Below are 22,764 nucleotides of genomic sequence, written 5' to 3' on the forward strand. Positions count from 1 at the left end.
CTTTTTAAAATCTCTCTCCTCTCACCTTAAAAAATGTGGAGGTGCCAGTGTTGAACCAGGGTGGACAAAGCTAAAAATCACACAACAGCAGATTACGGTCCAACAGGTTTATTTGGAAGTACAAGCTTTCAGAGCACTGCTCCCTCGCCAGGTCCACTAGCTACCAGATGAAGGAGCAGCAATTCGAAAGCAAGTACTTCCAAATAAACCTGGTGGACTATAAGCTGGTGTTGTGTGATTTTTAAATTGTGAAAATGTGATCCCTAGTTTGAAATCCCTCATCCTAAGGAAAAGACACCTACCATTAACCATTTCTGTACCCCTCGTGATTTTATAAACTTCTATAAGGTCACCTCTCAACCTCCTCCTCCAATCCAGTCAAAAAGGTCCCAGGCTATCCAGCCTTCCATTATAACCCAAAACTTCCATACCCAGTAACATCCTGGTAAATCTCTTCCGAGCCTTCTCCAGCTTAACAATATCATTGCTATAACAGTATCACCAGAACTCGAAACAGCATTCTCGAAGAGGCCTTACCAATGTTTTGTACAACCTCAACATGACTTCCTAGCTCCTATACTCAAAGTACTGAGCAATGAAGGCAAGCATGCTAAATACCTTCTCAACCAGCCTGACAAGCCTTTCAAATCAAAATCTGATAGTAATGGGTTGCTTCTTTTCTACGACCTCTGGCTCACACCAAAGTTGCATCATTCATTAAATGTCTATCCTGTCTGTTCTATGTTTATTTGTCTTGCATCTGCTGAAAATGTGTTGCTGGAAAAGCACAGCAGGTCAGGTAGCATCCAAGGAACAGGAGGTTCGACGTTTCGGGCATAAGCCCTTCTTCAGGAAGAAGGGCTTATGCCCGAAACGTTGAATCTCCTGTTCCTTGGATGCTGCCTGACCTGCTGCGCTTTTCCAGCAACACATTTTCAGCTCTGGTCTCCAGCATTTGCAGGCCTCACTTTCTCCTGTTGTCTTGCATCTGCCTGGGTGCATGAATCAGTCTCTATCAGTGAATTAGAGACCTTTGAAACTGAAAGAATATGTTGGAAGAGAGAGACTTGTTGCTCAATCTTCTCACCAGGACAGAATGCAAGAATGCCAAATTTCCAACAATTGAAACAATTTATAATGCAGGAGGAAAGGGTGCTGTTTGGTCAATGCATCAAGATTTGCCAATCAATCAGCACCTTATTCCCCTGCAATATAAAGTATACACTAATGTTTGAAATTTGGCATTCTTGCATTCCGTCCTGATCTGTGCAAGATGAAAATATTCTACAACCTGTTTCTATTTTCATTCATACTTAAGTTTTATTATGTGATAAGGGGAGATTTTTGTTATGCAAAGATTTTAACATAAACAAAACTAAGATGGGCAAATGGAGGAAAGATGTATATCAGACACGATCAAATTCAAGGGCATACCTTAAAGGGCTGAATGGCTGTCATAGCGAAATGGTAGCACTCCCAGTTCTGAACCGAAGAATATAGGTCAAGACCCAGCTTAAAGTCTTGACATACAGCCAGTCAGATAGTCCCAAGGCAGGATAGATTGTGCTACATTGCTGGAAGTGCTATCTTTCCAATATGATGTTAAATCTAGTCCCTATCTGCCATATTTGCTGATTGTACAAAATATTACTTGGACAATGGGCCCAATGTTGTGGTAGATTATTTATCCTTCAACTAGATCCATTCCAAAATAGATTCCAAAACTCTGGAATTCCCTTCCTAACGACATTATGGGTTTACTTATATGCATGTAGACTGCAGCAGTACAAGTCAGAATCGGCAATAAGTACTGGCCCAGCCAGAAATGCTAATGCCATGAGTGAAAGAAAAGGTTGTCATCATCTTTGTGTGAATTGCTGCATGTAAATTGGCAGTTGCACTTTCTGAACTACACAATAAAGGAAACTGTGAAATCCTTGAGACATCTTGAGATTGTGAAAAGAGAGACTTGTTCAATCTTCTCATCAGGGCTGTAAAAATAGGGCTTTTATTCTATAGCTCTTCCTTGATCTTTCATGGGATATAAATGCTATTAGAGCAGCACAGTGGCTCAGTGGTTAGCACTGCTGCCTCAGAGCACCAGGAACCCGGGTTTAATTCCAGCCTTGGGCAATTGTGTGGAATTTGCACATTCTCCCCGTGTCTGCGTGGGTTTCCTCCAGGTGCTCCGCTTTCTTCCCACAATCCAAAGATGTGCAGGTCAGGTGAATTGGCCATGCTAAACTGCCTATAGGGTCAGGTGCAATAGTCAGGGTTAAATATCTGGTAGGGTAATGGGTCTGGTAGGATTACTCTTCAGAGGGTCGGTGTGGACTTGTTGGGCCGAAATGCCTGTTTCCATACTGTAGGGAATTGAATCTAATCTAATGTAACGGTTAGGTAAATTGGCTGTGCTAAATTGCCCATTATGTCCGGGGATGTGCAGGTTAAATGGTTTGGCCATGGGAAATGCAAAGTTTTAGGTTAGGGGTGTGAGTCTGGGTGAAATACTCTTTGGAAGGTAGTGTGGACTCGATGGGCTGAATAGCCTGCTCTGACACTGTAGAAGTTCTACGATTCTATACTACCCCTAATTTCCCTGGCAATAAATGGCAGGCTAGGCCATTTCAAGGCCACCCAAGTAGCTGTGGGTCTGGGGTTACATGAGGCCAGACCAAGTAAGGACGGTAGTTTTACCTTCCCTAAAGGATATTAGGGTTTTCCTCACAGAATGAAGTGTGGGCAAGAAGGAGGTCATTTGGCCAAGCGATCCTGCATGAGTTCTTCAAATGAGAAACAATATCTAGTGCAGGTTTTTTTTCACCAATACCCGTCCCCATTTCCTTTCTCCAAATAATCATCCAAAGGCCCATTTTGAAGGCTTTAGTTTAGGATAATCAATGGTAGCTCCACAGTCACCATGCCTGAGACTAGCTTTATGTTCCAAAATACTAATTTAAGGCAAATTACAGCAGGACTTATACACCTAAGGGTAGGGCCTTCGGGAGTGTTGCTGAACAAAGAGACCTTGGAGTGCAGGGTCATAGTTCCTTGAAAGTAGACTCGCAGGTAGATAGACTAATGAAGAAGGTCTTTGATATGCTTTCCTTTATTGGCCAGTGCATTGAGTACAGTAATTGGGAAGGTATTGTTATGGCTGTACAAGACATTGGCTAGGTTACTTTTGGAAAACTGCATGCAATTCTGGTCTCCCTGCTATAGGAAGGTTGTTGTGAAACTTGAAAGGGTGCAGAAAAGATTAAAAAGGAGGTTGCTAGGGTTAGAGGGTTTGCGCTGTAGGGAGACGCTGAGAAGGCTGGGCTGTTTTCCCTGGAGTGTAGGGAAACTGAGGGGTGTCCTTATAGAGGTTTATAAAATCATGAGTGGCATGGATAGAGGTAAATAGCCAATGTCTTTTTCCCAGAGTAGGGGTCCAAAACTAGAGGGCATACCTTTATGTTGGGAGGTGAAAGATTTAAAAGGGACCTAAAGGGCAACTTTCTCATGCAGAGGATGGTGCGTGTATGGAATTAGTTGCCAGAGGAAGTGATGGAGGCTGGTACAATTAAAACATTTAAGAAGCATCTGGATAGGTATATGAATAGGAAGGTTTAGAGGGATTTGGGCCAAATTCTGGCAAATGGGATTAGATTGATTTAGGATATCTGGTCGGCATGGATGGGCTGTACTGAAGGTCTGTTTCTGTGCTGTACATCTCTATGACTCTATGGCTCTAAACTGCTACAGTTCAGTGTCCAGGCTATGAGTCTGAGCCCCTGGATTACTAGGGGCGATAGGCAAGACTTAGGAGATATAGAATGGCGCAGCAAAATGCAAGGGATGGGGACAATTGAAATGTGGAGCTGGTTTAAGGAACAGATATTGCACGTTCTTGATAGATATGTCCCTGTCAAGCAGGGAGGAAGTGATAAGGTAAAGGAACCGTGGTTTACTAAAGAAATTGAATGCTGACAATGTGTTGCTGGAAAAGCGCAGCAGGTCAGGCAGCATCCAAGGAGCAGGAGAATCGATGTTTCGGGCATGAGCCCTTCTAGAACTGGCTATTAGAACTTGAAAGGGTTGACGTTAGTAAGGAGTAGGTGTTATCAATTCTAGAAAGCGTGAAAGTAGACAAGTTTTAAGAAGATTTGTAACTCAGGTTGAGGTTTTGGATGTAGGTTTGCTCGCTGAGCTGGAAGGTTCATTTCAAGACGTTTCCTTACCTTACTATTAACATCTTCAGTGGGCCTCAGGCGAAGCACTGCTGCGAATTCCTGCTTTCTATTTACATGTTTGGGTTTCTTTGGGTTGGTGATGTCATTTCCTCTGGTGATGTTATTTCCTGTGGTGAATTCACTTCCTGTTCCTTTTCTCAGGGGGTGGTAGATGGGGTCTAACTTGATGTGTTTGTTGGTAGAGTTCTAGTTGGAATGCCATGTTTCTAGGAATTCTAGACAAGTCTCCTAGGCCTGATGGGATTTATCCAAGGATTCCCTGAGAAGCTAGTGAGGAGACGGCAGAGCCTTTGGCCTTAATCTTTGAGTCGTCATTGTCTACAGGTTTAGTACCAGAGGACTGGAGGATTGCAAATGTTGTACCCTTGTTCAAGAAGGACAGTAGAGATGACCCAGGTAATTATAGACCAGTGAGCCTTACGTCTGTTGTAGGAAAAGCTTTGGAAAGGATTATAAGAGATAAGATTTATAATCATCTAGCAAGCAACAATTTGATTTCAGATAGTCAACATGGTTTCGTCAAGGGCAGGTCATGTCTCACAAACGTCATTGAGTTTTTTTGAGAAGGTGACCAAGCATGTGGATGAGGGAGGGCAGTTGACTTAGTATACATTGACTTCAGTAAAGGTAAGGTTCCACATGGTAGATTGTAGGAGAAAATGTGGAGGCATGGGATTGAGGGTGATTTAGCAGTTTGGATTCGGAACTAGCTTTCTGTAAGAAAGCAACGAGTGGTGGTTGATGGTAAATACTCAGCCTGGAGTCCGGTTACTAGTGATATGCCACAAGGATCTGTTTTGGGACCACTGCTATTTGTCATTTTTATAAATGACTTAGACGCAGGCATAGGTGGATGGATTAGTAAGTTTTCAGACGACACTAAAGTCGGTGGAGTGGTGGACAGTGTGGAAGAATGTTGCAGTTTGCAGGGGGACTTAGATAAACTGCAGAATTGGGCAGAGAGGTGGAAAATGCAGATAAATGCGAAGCAATTCACTTTGGGAAAATCACAGGAAGGCAGAATACTGGGTCAATAAAAGATTCTTGGCAATGTGGGTGTGCAGAGGGATCTTGGTGTCCATGTACATAGATCCCTGAAAGTGGCTACCCAGGTTAATAGTGCTGTTAAGAAGTCATACGGTGTTAGGCTTTATTGGAAGAGGGATTGAGTTCTGGAGCTGTGATGTCATGCTGCAACTATACAAAATGCTAGTGCGGCCTCACTTGGAATATTGTGTACAGTTCTAGTCACCCCATTACAGGAATGATGTGGAAGCATTGGAAAAGGTGCAGAGGAGATTTACCAGGATGTTGCCTGGTCTGGAGGGAAGGTCTTATGAGCAAAGGCTGAGGGACTTGGATCTGTTCTTATTGGAGAGAAGAAGTCTAAGAGACGATTAATAGAGACATACAAGATGATCAGAGGATTAGATTGCGTGGACAGTGGCAGTCTTTTTCCTCGGATGATAACATCAGCTTGTGTGAGAGGGCATAGCTGCAAATTGAGGGATGATAGATTAAAGCCAGATGTCAAAGGCAGGTTCTTTATTCAGAGAGTGGTAAGGGCGTGGAATGCCCTACCTGCCAATGTAGTTATCTCTGCCACATTAGGGAGATTTAAACAATCCTTGGATAAGCACATGGATGATGATGGAACAGTGTAGGGGGGATAGGCTTAGATTAGTCACATGTTGGTGCAACAACGAAGGATGAAGAGCCTGTTCTGCGCTGTATTGTTCAATGTTCTCTGTTTAGAAACATTAACCGTTACCCTCCTTCCTTTCCAATGAATGGGACCTGCACAAGCTGAATCATTACATCTTAACAGGACTGGGACTGATGTCCAGGGAGAGGGAGATACCTGGTCAGGTCCACGCCCCCCTACAACCCACCCTCCAGTCCTGGCATCTTCCCCTGCCACCGCAGGAATTGCAAAACCTGAGCCCACACTTCCTCCCTCATCTCCATCCAAGGCCCTAAAGGAGCCTTCCACATCCATCAAAGTTTTACCTGCACATCCACTAATATCATTTATTGTATCCGTTGCTCCCAATGTGGTCTCTGCTCCCAGTACGGTCTCCTCTACATTGGGGAGACTGGACGCCTCCTAGCAGAGCACTTTAGGGAACATCTCTGGGACACCCGCACCAGTCAACCACACCGCCCTGTGGCCCAACATTTCAACTCCCCCTCCCACTCAGCCGAGGACATGGAGGTCCTGGGCCTCCTTCACCACCGCTCCCTCACCACCAGACGCCTGGAGGAAGAACGCCTCATCTTCCGCCTCGGAACACTTCAACCCAGGGCATTAATGTGGACTTCAACAGCTTCCTCATTTCCCCTTCCCGCACCTCACCCTAGTTCCAAATTTCCAGCTCAGCACTCTCCCCATGATTTGTGCTACCTGCCTATCTTCTTTTCCACCTATCCACTCCACCCTCCTCCCTGACCTATCTCCATCCCCTTCTCCATTCACCTATTGTACTCTATGCTACTTTGTCCCCACCCCCACCCTCCTCTCATTTATCTCTCCACCCTTCAGGCTCTCTGCCTGTACTCCTGATGAAGGACTTTTGCCCGAAACGTCAATTTTACTCCTCATCGAATGCTGCCTGAACTGCTGAGCATTTCCAGCACCACCCTAATCTAGAATCTAGCATCTGCAGTCCTTGTTTTTACCTAGAGGGAGATTTAACTATGTGAGTGGAGTGGATTTAAACTGGCTTGTTAGTGTGGGCCAGGCACCTTAGAGCTTAAATTGGGAGCAAGTAAAGCTGGTGGAAAGAAGCTAAAGAGCAACAGCAAGTAAAATGAAGGTAAGCTCCTATATCTCATGGTTTTATGAGCCTCAGTTATTTGGACATGGTGTGATATTTTGTCAACAGAATTCCTCTTACAGCTGCTGGACAGAGTAGGTTGTGTCAATTATAGATCTTCCAGTTCTGAAACCACACCTGAGGTTCAGGATAAATGTGTTCAGCCGCAATCTGCAGACTAACAGAGTCTGCATGGGGAAATACCTATCCACACTGCTCAGCAGGAAGGTGCTTCAGTGTTGTGAGCATTGAGGTTGTCCCTCACAGAGAAAGACTTCAGTAATCTAAAGCACAAGGCGTCTCAGGAGACCTAGTTCAGGATTCTCTTAGGGTTAACATGTAGGTTCAGTTGCAGTTAGGAAGGTAAATGCAAAGTTACATTCATTTCGAGGGGACTAGATTAGAAGAGCAGAGATATAGTGCTGAAGCAGTATAAAGCTCTGGTCAGACCACATTTGGAATATTGTGAGTGGTTTTGGGTGCGGTATCTCAGGAAGGATGTGCTGGCATTGGAAGGGATCCAGAGGAGATTTACGAAAAACGTCCAGACGATGAAGGGCTTGTCATCTGGGGAGTGGTTGAGGACTCTGGATCTGTAGTCGATGGAGTTTCAGAAGGATGAGGGGGGAATCTGATTGAATCTTACAGAATACTGAGAGGCCTGGATAGAGTGCATGAGGAGAAAATGCTTCCACTGATAGTAGAGACGAGGAGCTGAGGGCACAGTCTCAGAGTGAAGGGTAAACCCTTCTCAACCAAGATAAGGGGAAATTTCTTCAACCAGAGTTTGATGAATCTGTGGAACTCATTGCCACAGAAGGTTATGCAGGCAAGTCAGGGTATTTAAGACAGAGATAGATTCTTAATTAGTCGGGGGATCAAGGGTTACAGGGAAAAGGCTGAAGAATGGGGTTAAGAAACATATCAGCCATGATTGAATGGCGTAGCAGATTTGATAAGCCTAATACTGCTCCTTACCTTGTGGTCTTCTGGCCTTATTTAGGATTGAAGGAACAATATTTTAAGATGGTAAAGGCGGTGAGGTAATCACAGAGAACACAAGAAGTATGGTTAGAATGTTTAGGATGAAGCTACTCCTTTGACAAGGTTATGTTGTCCTTGTATATTTTTCAGAAACGTTGTAAAAGACACAGGTTCTGAAAAGTCTACGTTGAAGGGTTTTGGGGCCAGTTTGATTATAGCTAACAGATATTGTCTCAGGAAACAGGCTTTCGAGTTTTTGGAAAAACACATTTGTACAATGAAAGGCGAATGGCCAGTTCTCTCAGCTCAGCTTTACTCGGTTTGGTTTGGCTTTTAGCAGTAGTGTTTTGAAGCTGCCGGACCCAAAGAAACAGATCCAGGCTGGTCCTCTCTCTCCGATTTCTCTCTTGTAAGACCCTGTGTTTGAATTTATCTTTTGTGCCAAGAGGTGTTTATGGGGATTGTTGCAAGTATTGGGAATGGCATAATTAAGTTGGGATAATCTGTTGGGTTTTCGGATAGATTAAGTTATTCTGCATTCTGTTCTCTCTTGTTTGCGTTTCATTTGGTAACCTTGTAAATAAATTCTGTTTTGTTTATAACTAAGTGGTTTGATCAGCTGCATCCCTCCTGGAATATCCACCTTACACCTGCTTAAAACAACGAGCAAAGGTAGGGTCTGGGCTACTTTCTTGAAATGTTTTAAGGGGTCTGGCCTGGTCCATAACATATTCAACATGTTGAGCTTTATCCACCATTTCATACAGACACAAGTACACAACTGCACTCTGCCACGTTTCAGGTATCTCTCCCCCACCTCTCCACTCCCATGCCACCCTAACTCCAATCCCAATATCTACTCATTCCCTGAGAGACTAGAACTCCACGAATCTCAGCCTGAACTTTCCTCCACAATTCTCTGAGTTATTGAATTTCAAAGATTCACAACCCCATGCATGAAGAAGTTTCTCCTCATCTCAGCTCAAAATGATGCACAAAGTGCTTGAAAATTAGATATGAGTGAGAGGCCTAGAAGTGGAATAATACAGAGAACTTGGGTTTGGGGGGGCGGGGTGCTTAGGAGGAGAGGATTCGAGTGATAAGGTCAGCCAGAGTTTTGAAACAGAGGTGAGAAGTTTTAAAATCGAGTCGCTGGTGCACTTCATGTGCATTGCAATTCTCCACGAGGGCACTTCCATTCGTTAAGTGTGGAAGCATGTTTGCTGCCTGTATGCACTGCATTGAGAAGTGTGTGGGGAATCTAGCATAGCGTTGAGCGGTGTCATTTGGTGACAAAACATGCCCTCTGCAGCAATCGGTAAGAGAAAGGTGTTTCAATGGTGGGAAGTGACTGCAGCAAGATTGGCAAAGGAGAGGATCATGAAATGAGGCAGCCCCAGACCCCATTGTGCCAGGTATTTAAAAGTTGCATTAATTTATGTAACTCATAGAGCCGTGGAATTGTACAGCATGGAAACAGACCCTTCAGCCCAACCCGTCCGTGCCAACCAGATATCCTCAATTAATCTCGTCCCATTTGCCAGCATTTGGCCCATATCCCTCTCAACCCATCCTATTCATATACCCATCCAGTTGCCTTGTAGTTGTACCAGCATCCACCACTTCCTTTGGCAGTTCATTCCATACATGCTCCTTAGGTCCCTTTTAAATCTTTCTCCTCTCACCTTAAAGTTGTCCCCTCTAGTTTTGGACTCACCTACCCTGGGAAAAGATCTTGGTTATTCACGCCTCTCATGATGTTATAAACCTCTACAAGGGCACCCATCAGCCCCCCTCCAATAGAAAACAACCCCAGCCTATTCAGCCTCTTCCTGTAGCTGACACCCTCCAATCTTGTCAACATTGTTGTAAATCTTTTCTGAACCCTCACAGCATCTTTCCTATACCACGGAGAACTCACCTGCTCTTTCCTTATAACCCTGCAAATCCTTTCTCCTCCATCTTTAGGGGCGGCACAGTGGCACAGTGGTTAGCACTGCTGCCTCACAGCACCAGAGACCCGGGTTCAATTCCCGACTCAGGTAACTGTCTGTGTGGAGTTTGCACATTCTCCCCGTGTCTGCGTGGGTTTCCTCCGGGTACTCCGGTTTCCTCCCACAATCCAAAAATGTGCAGGTCAGGTGAATTGGCCATGCTAAATTGCCCGTAGTGTTAGGTGCAGGGGTAAATGTAGGGGTATGGGTGGATTGCGCTTCGGCGGGTCGGTGTGGACTTGTTGGGCCGAAGGCCTGTTTCTACACTGTAAGTAATCTAATCTAATCTAATCTATTAATCTAGTTCCATGTGGAGAGCTTAGTTTGAAACCGCCTCAAGTTCCTCTGTCAGGCAGCTTGTTCCAGATTGTAACACCTGATTGTGTTCAATAGAGAGAAGAAAAATCATATCCTGTCTGGTTTTTTTTTGCCAATTATCATTAAATCTGTGTCCTTAGGTTGCCAACTCTCTTGGTTCCAGTTTCTCCTTTGCTGAAGTGCCTCATAATTTGGAATGCCACTATAAAATCTCCTCCTTTTCTGTTTCAAGGAGCTGGAGGTCAAGGGTAAAAGCTGTGACAGCCTTCACTTATGAGTTAACATGCTTGGATCTTAAATCATTTATATTGGATCTTGAAATGTTAACCATTTCTCTCTCTCTGCAGATAGTACCAAATTAGATTAGATTTACAGTGTGGAAACAGGCCCTTCGGCCCAACAAGTCCACACCGACCCGCCGAAGCGAAACCCACCCATACCCCTACATTTACCCCTGCACCTAACACTACGGACAATTTAGCATGGCCAATTCACCTGACCCGCACATCTTTGGACTGTGGGAGGAAACCGGAGTACCCGGAGGAAACCCACGCTGACACGGGGAGAACGTGCAAACTCCACACAGTCAGTCGCCTGAGTCGGGAATTGAACCCGGGTCTTCAGGCGCTGTGAGGCAGCAGTGCCGCCCACAAATCTACTGGGATTTTCAAACACTTTCTGTTTTTCTTGTTTCTGAACAGAGCCTGAATATGGGAGTGTACTGGAAGTACTCAATGTCTTTTAGTTACTCTTACATTCTTGGGAAGTTACTCTATTCATACTTCCCACAAACGCGGCATGTTTGAACACATGGACTGTAGCTTGCAGCAAAAAAATGAGCTACAATTAACCTCACAAATTCAGGTAATTGTTCTTTCCTCAGGGATGGTATCAGATTCTTCTGTCAGTGACAGGCAATTAGGCTGGTGAACCCTGCAAATCCTTTCTCCTCTGCAGGGGGAGAGCGACACACACACACACACACACACACACACACACACACACACACACACACACACACACACACACACACACACACACACACACACACACACACACACACACACACACACACACCCTGTATTGTACAAATAGCTACCATAGGCAAAATGACAAGTGAGCACCTTGTAGTTTGACAGCAGTGACTCCACAAACTTCAGATCAAAAGGGCCGTTCTCAAAGCCAGCAGGTGTTGGTTTTGCTAAATCACCTACATTTCCTCCAGACTCACAACTTGCTTCTTTATTCGTCCCATTAGCACCCACCCTTCTTGCCTCACACCAGCACCTCTTTTGTCATTTAATTTCATGTCCAGTGACCCTTCTTCAGAACATCTTAAAGCTCATCTCAAACCATCCTTCCTGCCCACAGGAAAATGCCATATCTGAGTTCAGACTTGTGATCTCTGGGCTCATCAGTCATTTTAATCACCACGGACAGCCTTTCTGTTGTGACGATTATCCAGGTCCAAATTAACATTTCAGTTCAAGGCCTTTTCTAGTTCTAAAGAAAAGTTTCTTGATCTGAAGCATTAACAATATTTCTCTCTGTATGGAGTGTGGCGAGACCTGCTGAACATTTCCAGACTTTTCTGTTTTATTTCAGATTTCCAGCATCTAGATTAGATTAGATTACTTACAGTGTGGAAACAGGCCCTTCGGCCAAACAAGTCCACACCGACCCACCGAAGCGCAACCCACCCATACCCCTACATTTACCCCTTACCTAACACTATGGGCAATTTAGCATGGCCAATTCACCTGACCCGCACACTGTGGGAGGAAACCGGAGCACCCGGAGGAAACCCACGCAGACACGGGGAGAACATGCAAACTCCACACAGTCGCCTGAGGCAGGAATCTAAAAGACTTTAATTTTGTATGGAGCCAAGGTTGCTGGATATAGCTAAGAAAGTGATCAGCTGTAATGAGAGCATAAATAACAGGAGCAGGAGGAGGCTGCAATCACTGGAGCTTAATTCCCCATCCAACTCAGTTCATGACTGATCTTAAATTTTGACTCCAGTTGTAGAGTTAGAGAGTCATACAGGATGGAAACGGACCCTACAGGCCAACCAGTCCATGCCCACCATGTTCCCAAACTAAATTAGTCCCGCTTGTGTGTGTTTGGCCCATATCCCTCCAACTTTTCCTATTCATGTACTTATCCAAATGTCTTTTAAGTGTTGTAACTGTACCTGCATCCATCACTTCCTCTGACAATTCATTCAAAATATACAAACCACTCTCTGTGGAAAAAAGTTGCCCCTCGTGTCCTTTTTAAAACTTTCCCCTCTGCTCTTTAAAATATGCCCTCAGCTTTGAGCTCCCCCGTCCTAGAGAAAAGACCCTTGCTATTTTTCTTATCTATGCCCCTCACAATTTTATAAACCTCTATAAGGTCACCTGCTGCCAGCCTCCTATACCTCTGTGGAAAAAGTCCCATCCTGTCCAACCTATAATTGAAACCCTCCGTTCCCAGTAACATTCTGGTAAATCTTTTCTGAACCCTCTCCAATTTAATAATATACTTCCTATAGCAGGGTGGCCATGGCTTCACGCAATGCTGCAGATGAGGCCTCACCTGTATAACCTTACATGGCGTCTCAACTCCTTTACTCAAGGGTCTGACCAAAGGAGACAAGCATGTCTCATGCCTTCGTAACTCATCTGATCCCCAAATCATTTGACAGTGGGTGCTGCAAGATCCATCCATCTCTGTTTTGAGTTTGCTCAACAACTGAGCAACTTGAAGGCCATAAAACAGAAGAGCAAAAGTAGGCCATTCAGCCCATTGAGTCTGTTCTACCATTCAATGGAATCACGGCTGAACTGATCATCTTCAATGCCATTTTCCTGTCTTTTCCCGTCATCCCTTGATTCCCTTACTGAGTAAAAATCTGTCTATCTCAGCATTGAATGTACTTAATGGCCCAGTCTCTACAGCCCTTTGTGGTAAAGAATTCCACAGATCCTCTTACCTTCCGGAGGAAGAAATTCCTCCTCATCTCTGTCTTAAATTCACATTCCCACCTCATTCTGAGTTTATGCCCTTTGGTCCTACACTCTCGCACAAGGGGAAACAATCTTATCTCATTTACTCTGTCAAGCCCCCTTAGAATCTTGATTGTTTCAATAAGGCCACCTCTCATTCTTCTATATCCCAATGAGTACAGGCCTACACTCTCCTCACATGATAGCCCTTCCATACCTATTACCACCTGAGTGAACCTTTTCTGGACTGCCCCCAATGCTAGTATATTTTTCGTTACATAGTGGACCCAAAACTGTTCACAGTACTCCAGCTGTGGTCTCACCAGTACCTTCTATAGTTTCGGCGCAACTCTCCACTTTTGTAAAACAAAGAACTGCAGATGCAGGAAATATGAAACAAAAAACAAAAACGCTGGAGAAACCCAAGAAGTCTGTCAGAATCTGTGGAGAGAGAAACAGAGTGAACGTTTTGGGTCCAGTGACCCTTCTTCAGAGCTGAAAGGATCTGTGAAAGGTCAGCATTTATGACAGGGGTGGGAGGGGGGGAATTGAGGGGGTAGAAGAGGCAAGGAGGAGCAAGAGTGAAACAAATAGGTAGAGATAGTGCCCAGAGGGAGAGACAAAGATGACAAAGGGATAGTAAGACAGGGAGTGAGTGAGCGCTGAATAGGTGATAGCATCATGGAGGCATAGAGCATGGAAGCAGTGATCACAGGAACTGTGAATTATTGAAAATCTATTCCCTTTGAAATATAGAACAGCATTCCACCTGCCTTCCCTATTACCCAATGAACTTAGATACAAGCTCCATCTGAGTGAAGAAATTTCTCCTCACTTCAGTTCCCTTATCCTGAACTGGTGACCCCATTGTTCGAGGTCCTCCAGCCAGCAGGGGGAGCCAGTCTCTCAGTGCCCACCCTGTCAGGCTCTCTCAGAACCTTTATGTGTTTTAATGAGACACGTTGAGTGGTGAAACAGGCTCAAGCGACTGGCCTGTGACTTGTAGGGGCTGGCGTTACCTCCACTTGGTCCTTCTGTTCTGGAACCAAGTCTTGACTTGGGCGTCGGTCATCTTGAGGGCCTTGGCCAGAGTGGCCCTCTCGGCTGAGGCCAGGTACTTCTGCCGATGGAAGCGTTTCTCCAGCTCACAGATCTGCAGGCGGCTGAACGAGGTCCGCGGCTTCTTCCGCTTCGGAGGGGTGCGGTTCTGGTACGGGTGCCCGATCCTCCTGGCCATGGTGAAGGGTGACAGGGCAGCTGGTGGGAGCAGAGGAGGGGGGGGGCAAGAAGTCAACGGTAAGCTGGCAGGAGGAAACAAAAACACACACCGTCGCAACAAAGGGAAAGGGGAGGATGGATTTCCAGGGAGGTTTGTTTTGTGTGGCACATAGTACTGAAGGTGGACAAGGTCAGAAATCACATGACACTATGTTATGGTCCAACAGGTTTGTTTGTTTGAAATTACAAGCTTTCAGAATGCTGCTCCTTCAGGTGTAATGGAGGGAAGCAGACAGGCACAGAATTTATAGGTGGAGAGATCAATATTGTACAAATGTCGATAGGCTGAATAACAAGTCTCTCGACATTCCATTCACACCATTTGTACGATCTTCTGATCTCTCTGCCTATAAATTATGTGCCTGTGCACTTCCTTCCACTTCACTTGATGAAAGAACAGCGCTCAAGAAAGCTTGTGAGTTCAAATAAACCTGTTGGACTATAACCTGGTCTCGTGTGATTTCTGACTTTGTACGAAATGTGACAATGGATGGAAAAAGTGACCTGCTGCTGCAATTTCTCCTCTTGCACTCATCAGGACATCAACACAAGAGTGCCAAATTTCAACCAATCATAAACAATTTACACAATGAGTGCAAATGGTCCTAATTGGTCTGCAAATTGATTCTGATTGGCCGAGGAGTTACAATGTTGGTGATGTACGAGTTCAGCCGCGTTCGTATCGTAAACACGAGGGGCCATATGTCCTACAGCTGTTCTGAAAGCTTATGTGTTCCTGGACATGAGTTTGTCTCCAGGCTCTCAGCTCATGACAGAACATGTACTCACTGTTATTATAGTTTTTTTTTATTATTGGTCCAGCTACAAAACTTTCAGTTTTTTGTCATTTTTCTCTCCAAGTTTTCCTAACTAGTGCTGGGCTAACAAGAGGCTGGGTCAAGCTGGGCTCACTATCAAATCCCCTGCCTGATCAGACTTGCTTTCACAGGTGAGTCCAGGCTGTGACAATTGTACAGGAAAAGGCATCAGTCAAACATGTTCCTCTTCAAACCTGGCCTCAGGTGAAACAATGCACAGCAGTCAGCAAGCAGGACTGGCCTCAACTTTAATACTTGCCTGTCCTGTTATTGCTGACGAACATAGTCTAGTACTTGGGATCTTCCTCATCTGTGTGTCCTCCTGACTTCGCAAAAGTAACGCCTTTAAAAACTTATTTCTCTGAAATTAAAAATCACACAACACCAGGTTATGGTCCAACAAGTTTATTTGGAAGCACTAGTTTTCGGAGTGCTCCTCCTTCACCAGGTGGTTGCATATTTCAGTATACTCCACAATCACCTGATGAAGGAGCAGCGCTCCAAAAGCTAGTGCTTCCAAATAAGTGTTGTGTGATTTTTAACTTTGTACACCCCAGACCAACACTGGCACCTCCAAATCATGACTATTTCTCTGACATTGTTTTATTTCTCGCCAAGACCTGCTGTAAGTTCTCCTGCTTGTTTTCAAATCCCTCTGTGGTGTCATCCCTCCCCGTCTCTACAAGCTCCTCCAGCCTGATGACCCCCCTGATATCTCAATGCACATCTTCTTGTGCTTTCATTGGGTTCAGCCCTGCACTCTTGAACTTGTTCCCTGAATTTCTCTCCCATTCCACCATTAACACACTTGGTTATCTCTTCATGTGGCTTAGTATCAAGTTTTATTTGATAGCTTTCCAATAAAGTGCCTTGGGATGTTTTCCTGCATTAAAGACACCTTGTAAGTTGGTCAACCTGGTGGGGCAAGCACAGTAGTTTCCTGCATTGTCTAGTGGTTAAAATAGTGGTTAATTATGTAGTTGGAGCCCCATTTTGCACATTTGTATGAGGACCCTGCTGCTCCTCGGATGCTGCCTGAGCTGCTGTGCTCTTCCAGCACCACTAACCCAAAATCTGGTTTCCAGCATCTGCAGTCATTGTTTTTACCCTGCGAGAATCAGTCAGACTTTTTTTTTTCAAGATTAGAGTGGTGCTGGAAAAGAACAGCAGGTGAACGGCATGATAAAGAGCTCCTCCTGAAACGTTGATTTTCCTGCTCCTCAGATGCTGCCTGACCTGCTGTGCTTTTCCAGCACCACTCTAATCTTGATTCCAATCTCCAGCATCTGCAGTCCTCACGTTTGTCCAGACCATTTTGTTCAACCTCACAGAAAAGTAAGTTAAAATGAAACACTGGGGATAGGAAGCAAGACCCTGGCAGACTTTAGCTGCTTAACCTGGCCTCCCACAGCCTGTGGTATGACAGGCAGACAGGATATAATCACCTCTGCAGATTATATCTGTAAAGATTCCCTCCCAGTTAAAAGTGAAGTGCTGTCATACACAGAACAGAGGCACAACAGCACCTTCATTAGGAGGAAGGTATAATTACATAGGAACGTCAGATTGTAAGTCTGGAGGTAAGGAAGACTAACATGAAAATGTGACAGAAATTTGACAGTGAGTAAAGTTTTGTTAAATGATTTTTAATATACATATTTAAGTATAAATACAAATTATGACTGTTTGTAGCTACACCTGCCAATAAATCTGATTGTTATATCCTCCCAAATTCACAGTAGTTTATCTGCAACCACCACTTAACCACATGTCAGACCCATCACTCTACTCCCTGCTACTTTGCCTCTTAGATGTATATGGTACATGTATGTATAGAATATGTATATTAAATGTATACACACATTTTCCAAGTTTCTACACAATAGTCTGAAAAGCAAAAAAAAAAACAAATATTGTAATGTCACACTTTCCATGATGTCTTAAGGCTGTCCTCGGCAAGTTAAGTACTCTTGAAATGAATTGGCAATTGTATGACAGGAAAATGCGACCACCATTTTGAGCACAGCAAGTTTCCGCAAGCAGCATTGTGATAACAACCAGAGAACCTGCTTTAGAAATGTTGTTTGTGGAGCAAATAATCAGCAGGGGTTGGGGACGGGGGGGGGGGGGTGTTGGTGGTGGAAGCACAGAGGAGGTGTTCTGCTCTTCTTTAAATACTAGCTATGGGTGTTTTCACTTTCAGCGGACAGGATGGATACTATATCTTCAACAGTGCAGCGCTCCCTCAATACTGGGTTTGGGGTCTCAACCCAGAATATCAGTTTAGGTTTCTGGCCTGGGGTTGACTCCAATATCTGTAAACACTTTGAGATATCCTGAAGTCATGAAAATTCAGTCCCTCCACCACCAATGCTCAGTAAGAGCAGTGTGTCCACCATCTGCAAGATGCACTGCAACAACTCACCATGGCTGCCTCAGACAGCACTTTCCAAACCTGTCACCTCCGGCAACTCGAAGGACAAGGGTAGCAGGTACATGGGAACACATGCAAATCCCCCTCCATGCCATCTCGCCATTCCTTTGCTGTCGCTGGGTCTGCTCACCCTGCTCTTGGAAGAATATTATTAAATTGGAGAGGGTGCAGAAAAGATTTACCAGGATGTTGCTGGGAATGGAGGATTTGGTTTATAAGGAGAGGCTGGATAGCTGGATTCACTGGAGCCTAGGAAGTTAAGGGATGACCTTATTGAGGTTTATAAAATCAGGAAGGGCATGGAAAACATGAATGGTCAAAGGTCTTTTTCCCAAGGTTAGAACATTCACAACTGTAGGACATAAGTTTAATGTGAGAGGGGAAAGATTTAAAAGGGACCTAAGGGGCAACTTTTTCACACAAAGGGTGGTTCGTATGTGAAATGAACTGCCAGAGGAAGTGGTAGATGCAATACAGTTATAACACTTGCACAGGTACATGTATAGTCTCAGCCTCACCAGCTTGTTGAGGGAGGGCGCTTTGTCTCAGTATGAAGAGGGGCTTGCAGGTATCCCTCACTTTTAGTTCTGGAATTATTGCAGGAAGTATGTGCTGTTCTCCTGAAACACCAAAGCATGGAAGAAGAGAGACACACGTACAGAGACAAAATAAAGTAAGCAGAGGCAAAGCAATAGTCACAGTGACAGAAAGACAGAGACGAAGCAAAGAGAGAGAGAGAAATAGACAGTGAAAGAAACAGAAATATGAATTATAAGAGAGAGTGAGAATTATAAGTTGCAGTGAGAAAGTGAGAGCGTACAAGAGAAATAAGGACAGAGCATGAGGAACACAGAGACAGAGTTCCCATGAAGAAGGAGAAAGGGTCCACTCTTTGCTCGGTATACCCTTGCTTATGATGCTGTGGGAATTTGGGATTCACATGGTGTCAGAAAGTAACAAAGAAAAGCGTTTGAACTTAAATACTGCCCTGAAGGCTTGGATTAGTTCTGCCAGCACTCAGTCCGATGACTCAGTGACATTTAGACCAAAGATTCCTTCGATCATGGGTGTATTGTTGATCCACCCTGTACCTGATACTGAACACCTGAACTGAAATATTAACAATTTGTGATGCCAGCACCACAGTTTCCTTTGCTCTTTTTTCCCTTTTCATTTCTCTCTCTCTCCCTCTCAGTGACTCCTGAAGGGATGCAGTTTCCTGTGTGTTGGTGTGACCCAGACATTGATGGTGAGAAATGAACATACCACCCCCAACGTCGATTCTCCTGCTCCTCAGATGCTGCCTGACCTGCTGTGCTTTTCCAGCACCACACTCTCGACTCTAATCTCCAGCATCTGCATAACTAACTTTTGACTAGCTGTTTATTATCACCTTGTTGGTAGTGGGCTTGTTTTTTGAAACATTGGTTTAACACAGCTGGATGCTTTGCTCTTTGTTTACCACATAGAACATAGAACATTACAGTGCAGTACAGACCCTCCAGCCCTCAATGTTGCACTGACCTGTAAAACCAATCTCAAGCCCACCCAACCTACACTTTTCCATTATCATCCATATGTTTATCCAATGACTATTTAAATGCCTTTAAAGTTGGCGAGTCTACTACTGTTGCAGGCAGGGCATTCCACATTTTTCCTACTGTCCAAGTAAAGAACCTATCTCTGAAATCTGTCCTGTATCTATCACCCCTCAATTTAAAGCTATGTCCCCTCGTGCTAGCAATCACCATCCAAGGAAAAAGGCTCTCACTGTCCACCCTATCTAATCCTTTGATCACCTTGTTTGATCACCTCAACCATTTTCTCTCTAACAAAAATAGCCTAGGTCCCTCAGCCTTTCCTCATAAGACCTTCCCTCCACACTAGGCAACACCCTAGTAAATCTCCTCTGCACCCTTCCCAATGCTTCCACATCCTTCCTATAATGCGGTGACCAGAACTGTACACAATACTCCAAGTGCGACTGCACTAATGTTTTGTATAGTTGCAGCATGACATTACGGCTCCGAAACTCAATCCCTCTACCAATAAAAGCTAACATACCATATGTCTTCTTAACAACCCTATCAACCCGGGTGGCAACTTTCAGGGATCTATGCACGTGGACACCGAGATGTCTCTGCTCATCCACACAACCAAGAATCCTTCCATCATCCCAGTACTCTGTATTCCTGTTACTCCTTCCAAAGTGAATCACCTCACATTTTGGTGATAGACTGAAGACAGATAGGAGTTGAGAGTGTGTTGCTGGAACAGCTGGTCAGGCAGCATCCAAGGATTTTCCTGCTCCTCAGATGCTGCCTGACCTGCTGTGCTTTTCCAGCAACACACTCTCAACTCTGATCTCCAGCACCTGCAGAGCTCACTGTCTCCTCCTTGACGATAGATAGGCCCAAAGTGGGTAAAAGGAGCTTTCATCCTTGAAGGCCATTAAACAACCATTTGGGGTGGTAGGGTGACACAGTGGTTAGCACTGTTGCCTCACAGCACCAGAGACCTGGGTTCAATTCCCACCTCAGGCAACTGTCTGTGTGGAGTTTGTACATTGTCCCTGTGTCTGTGTGGGTTTTCTCCAAGTGCTCTGGATTCCTCCCACAGTCTTAAAAATGTGAAGGTTAGGTGAATTGGCCATGCTAAATTGCCCGTAGTGTTAGGTATAGGGGAATGGGTCTGGGTGGGTTGCTCTTGGAGGGTTGGTGTGGACTTGTTGGGCTGAAGGGCCTGTTTCCACACTGTAAGTAATCTAATCTCTGCAACAATCCAATTGTTTTCCCATTAACTTCTAATGATACCACGTTTACTAAATTCAGATGACTGTTTTTTTTAACTGAATACAAATTCTTGAATTACACTGGTGAGATTTGAAGTCATTGCCATTGGGACATAACTACTGCATTAAGACATAGTGTCATAGAGATGTACAGCATGGAAACAGACCCTTCGGTCCAACCCATCCATGCCAACCAGATATCCCAACCCAATCTAGTCCCACCTGCCAGCACCCTCTAAACCCTTCCTATTCATATACCCATCTAGATGCCTCTTAAATGTTGCAATTGTACCAGCCTCCACCACATCCTCTGGAGGATACAGTCTCAATCCCAGTCTCAAGGATGCCACAGTCACCTGTGTTGGAGGTTGCCTGTGTTTTTACACAGTGAGGCCGGCCAACAAGGTCTCTGCTCACATGAACAGCAGAGCAGGAAGATCTGGGACTATCACTCACTCGTGGGACATCTACGCTCCAGTACCTCACACATGTAGGACTTGATCGCCCACGTACTGGTCCAGGTGGCATGGATGCTGCTGGATGGACACTTTGTCCAATGACTGCAATGATTTGTAGTCTTCTGCCAGTTTTTGTCTTTTAAGTACTGGGAGTCTGACAACATTGCCAATGTGGCTATTGTAGGCTCTCTTATTCTCTGCCTTTCTTTCCTCCTACTCACTGGGGTGGCACGGTGGCTCAGCGCTAGGGTCTCGGGTTCAATTCCAGGCTCGGGCGACTGTCTGTGTGGAGTGTGCACATTCTCCCCGTGTCTGTGTGGGTTTCCTCCCACAATCATAAAGATGTGCAGATTAGGTGAATTGGCAAAGCTACTTGCCCATAGTATTCAGGGATGTGTAGGTTAGGTGCATTAGTCAGGGGTAAATATAGGGGAATGGGTCTGGGTGGGTTACTCGTCAGAGGGTCGGTGTGGGCTTGTTGGGCCAAAGGGCCTGTTTCCACACTGTAGGGATTCTATGATTCTATGCTGCCCGTCCCACTTCTCCAGCACCTTCTCCCTCAGTTCTCCCTTCGCTCTGCCTCTGTATCCAACAGTGCTCCCCCTGCAACCTCTACCCTCACTGTACCACCACCACCCAAGTGGATGTAGTTGAGATTGCTGTGTGCTAACACTTGAAAATAGGACAGGGCAACACTTGTGATACTTCCTGATGGTTTCAGAGTGTGTTCCACTGCTAATTGCTGCCCTCTTCCTGTGAAGACATAAAGAGAGGACAAAACATAAAAGCAAATTAATAACTAGGTGAATGTACAGCCACGGGATCCCCTCACTACTATCATATGCATGGGAGGGCTGTGAAAGTTGACGTTCAAGTATGCGGCCAAGCAGTCCATTAATATGGGTCAGCTGATTGGAAGAGATGTTACAAAGATACTACTGTATTCATTTTTTTGGACACTGATATTTAAAGGATAGTGGACGGTAGTTCATTTTAAACTAATAAACTACCTAGATTGTGTTTTTTTCAGAAAGGAGTGAGTGAAGTACATAGAGTCAGAGAGATATACAGCATGGAAACAGACCCCTCGGTCCAATTTGTTCACGCTGACAGGACACCACAGTCGGACCTAGTCCTATTTGCCAGCATTTGGCCCATATCCCGCTAAACCCTTCCTATTCATTTACCCGTCCAGATGCCTTTTAAATGTTGCAATTGTACCCCCCCCCCACTCCACCACTTTCTCTGGCAGCTTGTTCCAAACAGGCACCACCCTCTGCATGAAAAAGTTGCCCCTCAGACCCCTTTTAAATCTTTCCTCTCTCACCTTAAACATATGCCCTCTAGTTTTGGACTCCCCTACCCTAGGAAAACGACCTTGGCTATTCACCCTATCCATGCCTTTAAATGAAATACATCTTGGCAGTGACATGTCTTAAGCTAACTGATTGGAGTTGTTTACTGGAAATCACATGCCTAAATTTATGGCTATTAAGGATTAGTTTTTCCTTTGGATATTTGAAGTTAATTTGGTGTGCAAACTACTGAGACAGAAATAACCTACCAAGCTGATCCTCTGCTTTTTAACATTTTTCACAGAGTCCATGCAGTATGGAGGCAGGCCATTCGGCCCATAACTTGATAC

The 22,764-nt window shown here is 44.8% G+C and overlaps 1 protein-coding gene across 1 annotated transcript in view; it reads right to left on the bottom strand.

Moving 5' to 3' along the window:
- The window catches only part of tlx2 (T cell leukemia homeobox 2), a 72,738-nt gene that overhangs the window by 818 nt on the left and 49,156 nt on the right, over positions 1 to 22,764 (bottom strand). The window contains exon 2 of the mRNA XM_060828185.1: positions 14,360 to 14,597. Within this exon, the coding sequence (XP_060684168.1) occupies positions 14,360 to 14,597 (238 nt within the window). The remainder of the gene's footprint in view (positions 1 to 14,359; positions 14,598 to 22,764) is intronic.

This window comes from Hemiscyllium ocellatum, chromosome 1 (assembly GCF_020745735.1).
Source record: "Hemiscyllium ocellatum isolate sHemOce1 chromosome 1, sHemOce1.pat.X.cur, whole genome shotgun sequence".
In the NCBI taxonomy this organism is placed as follows: Eukaryota; Metazoa; Chordata; class Chondrichthyes; order Orectolobiformes; family Hemiscylliidae; genus Hemiscyllium; species Hemiscyllium ocellatum.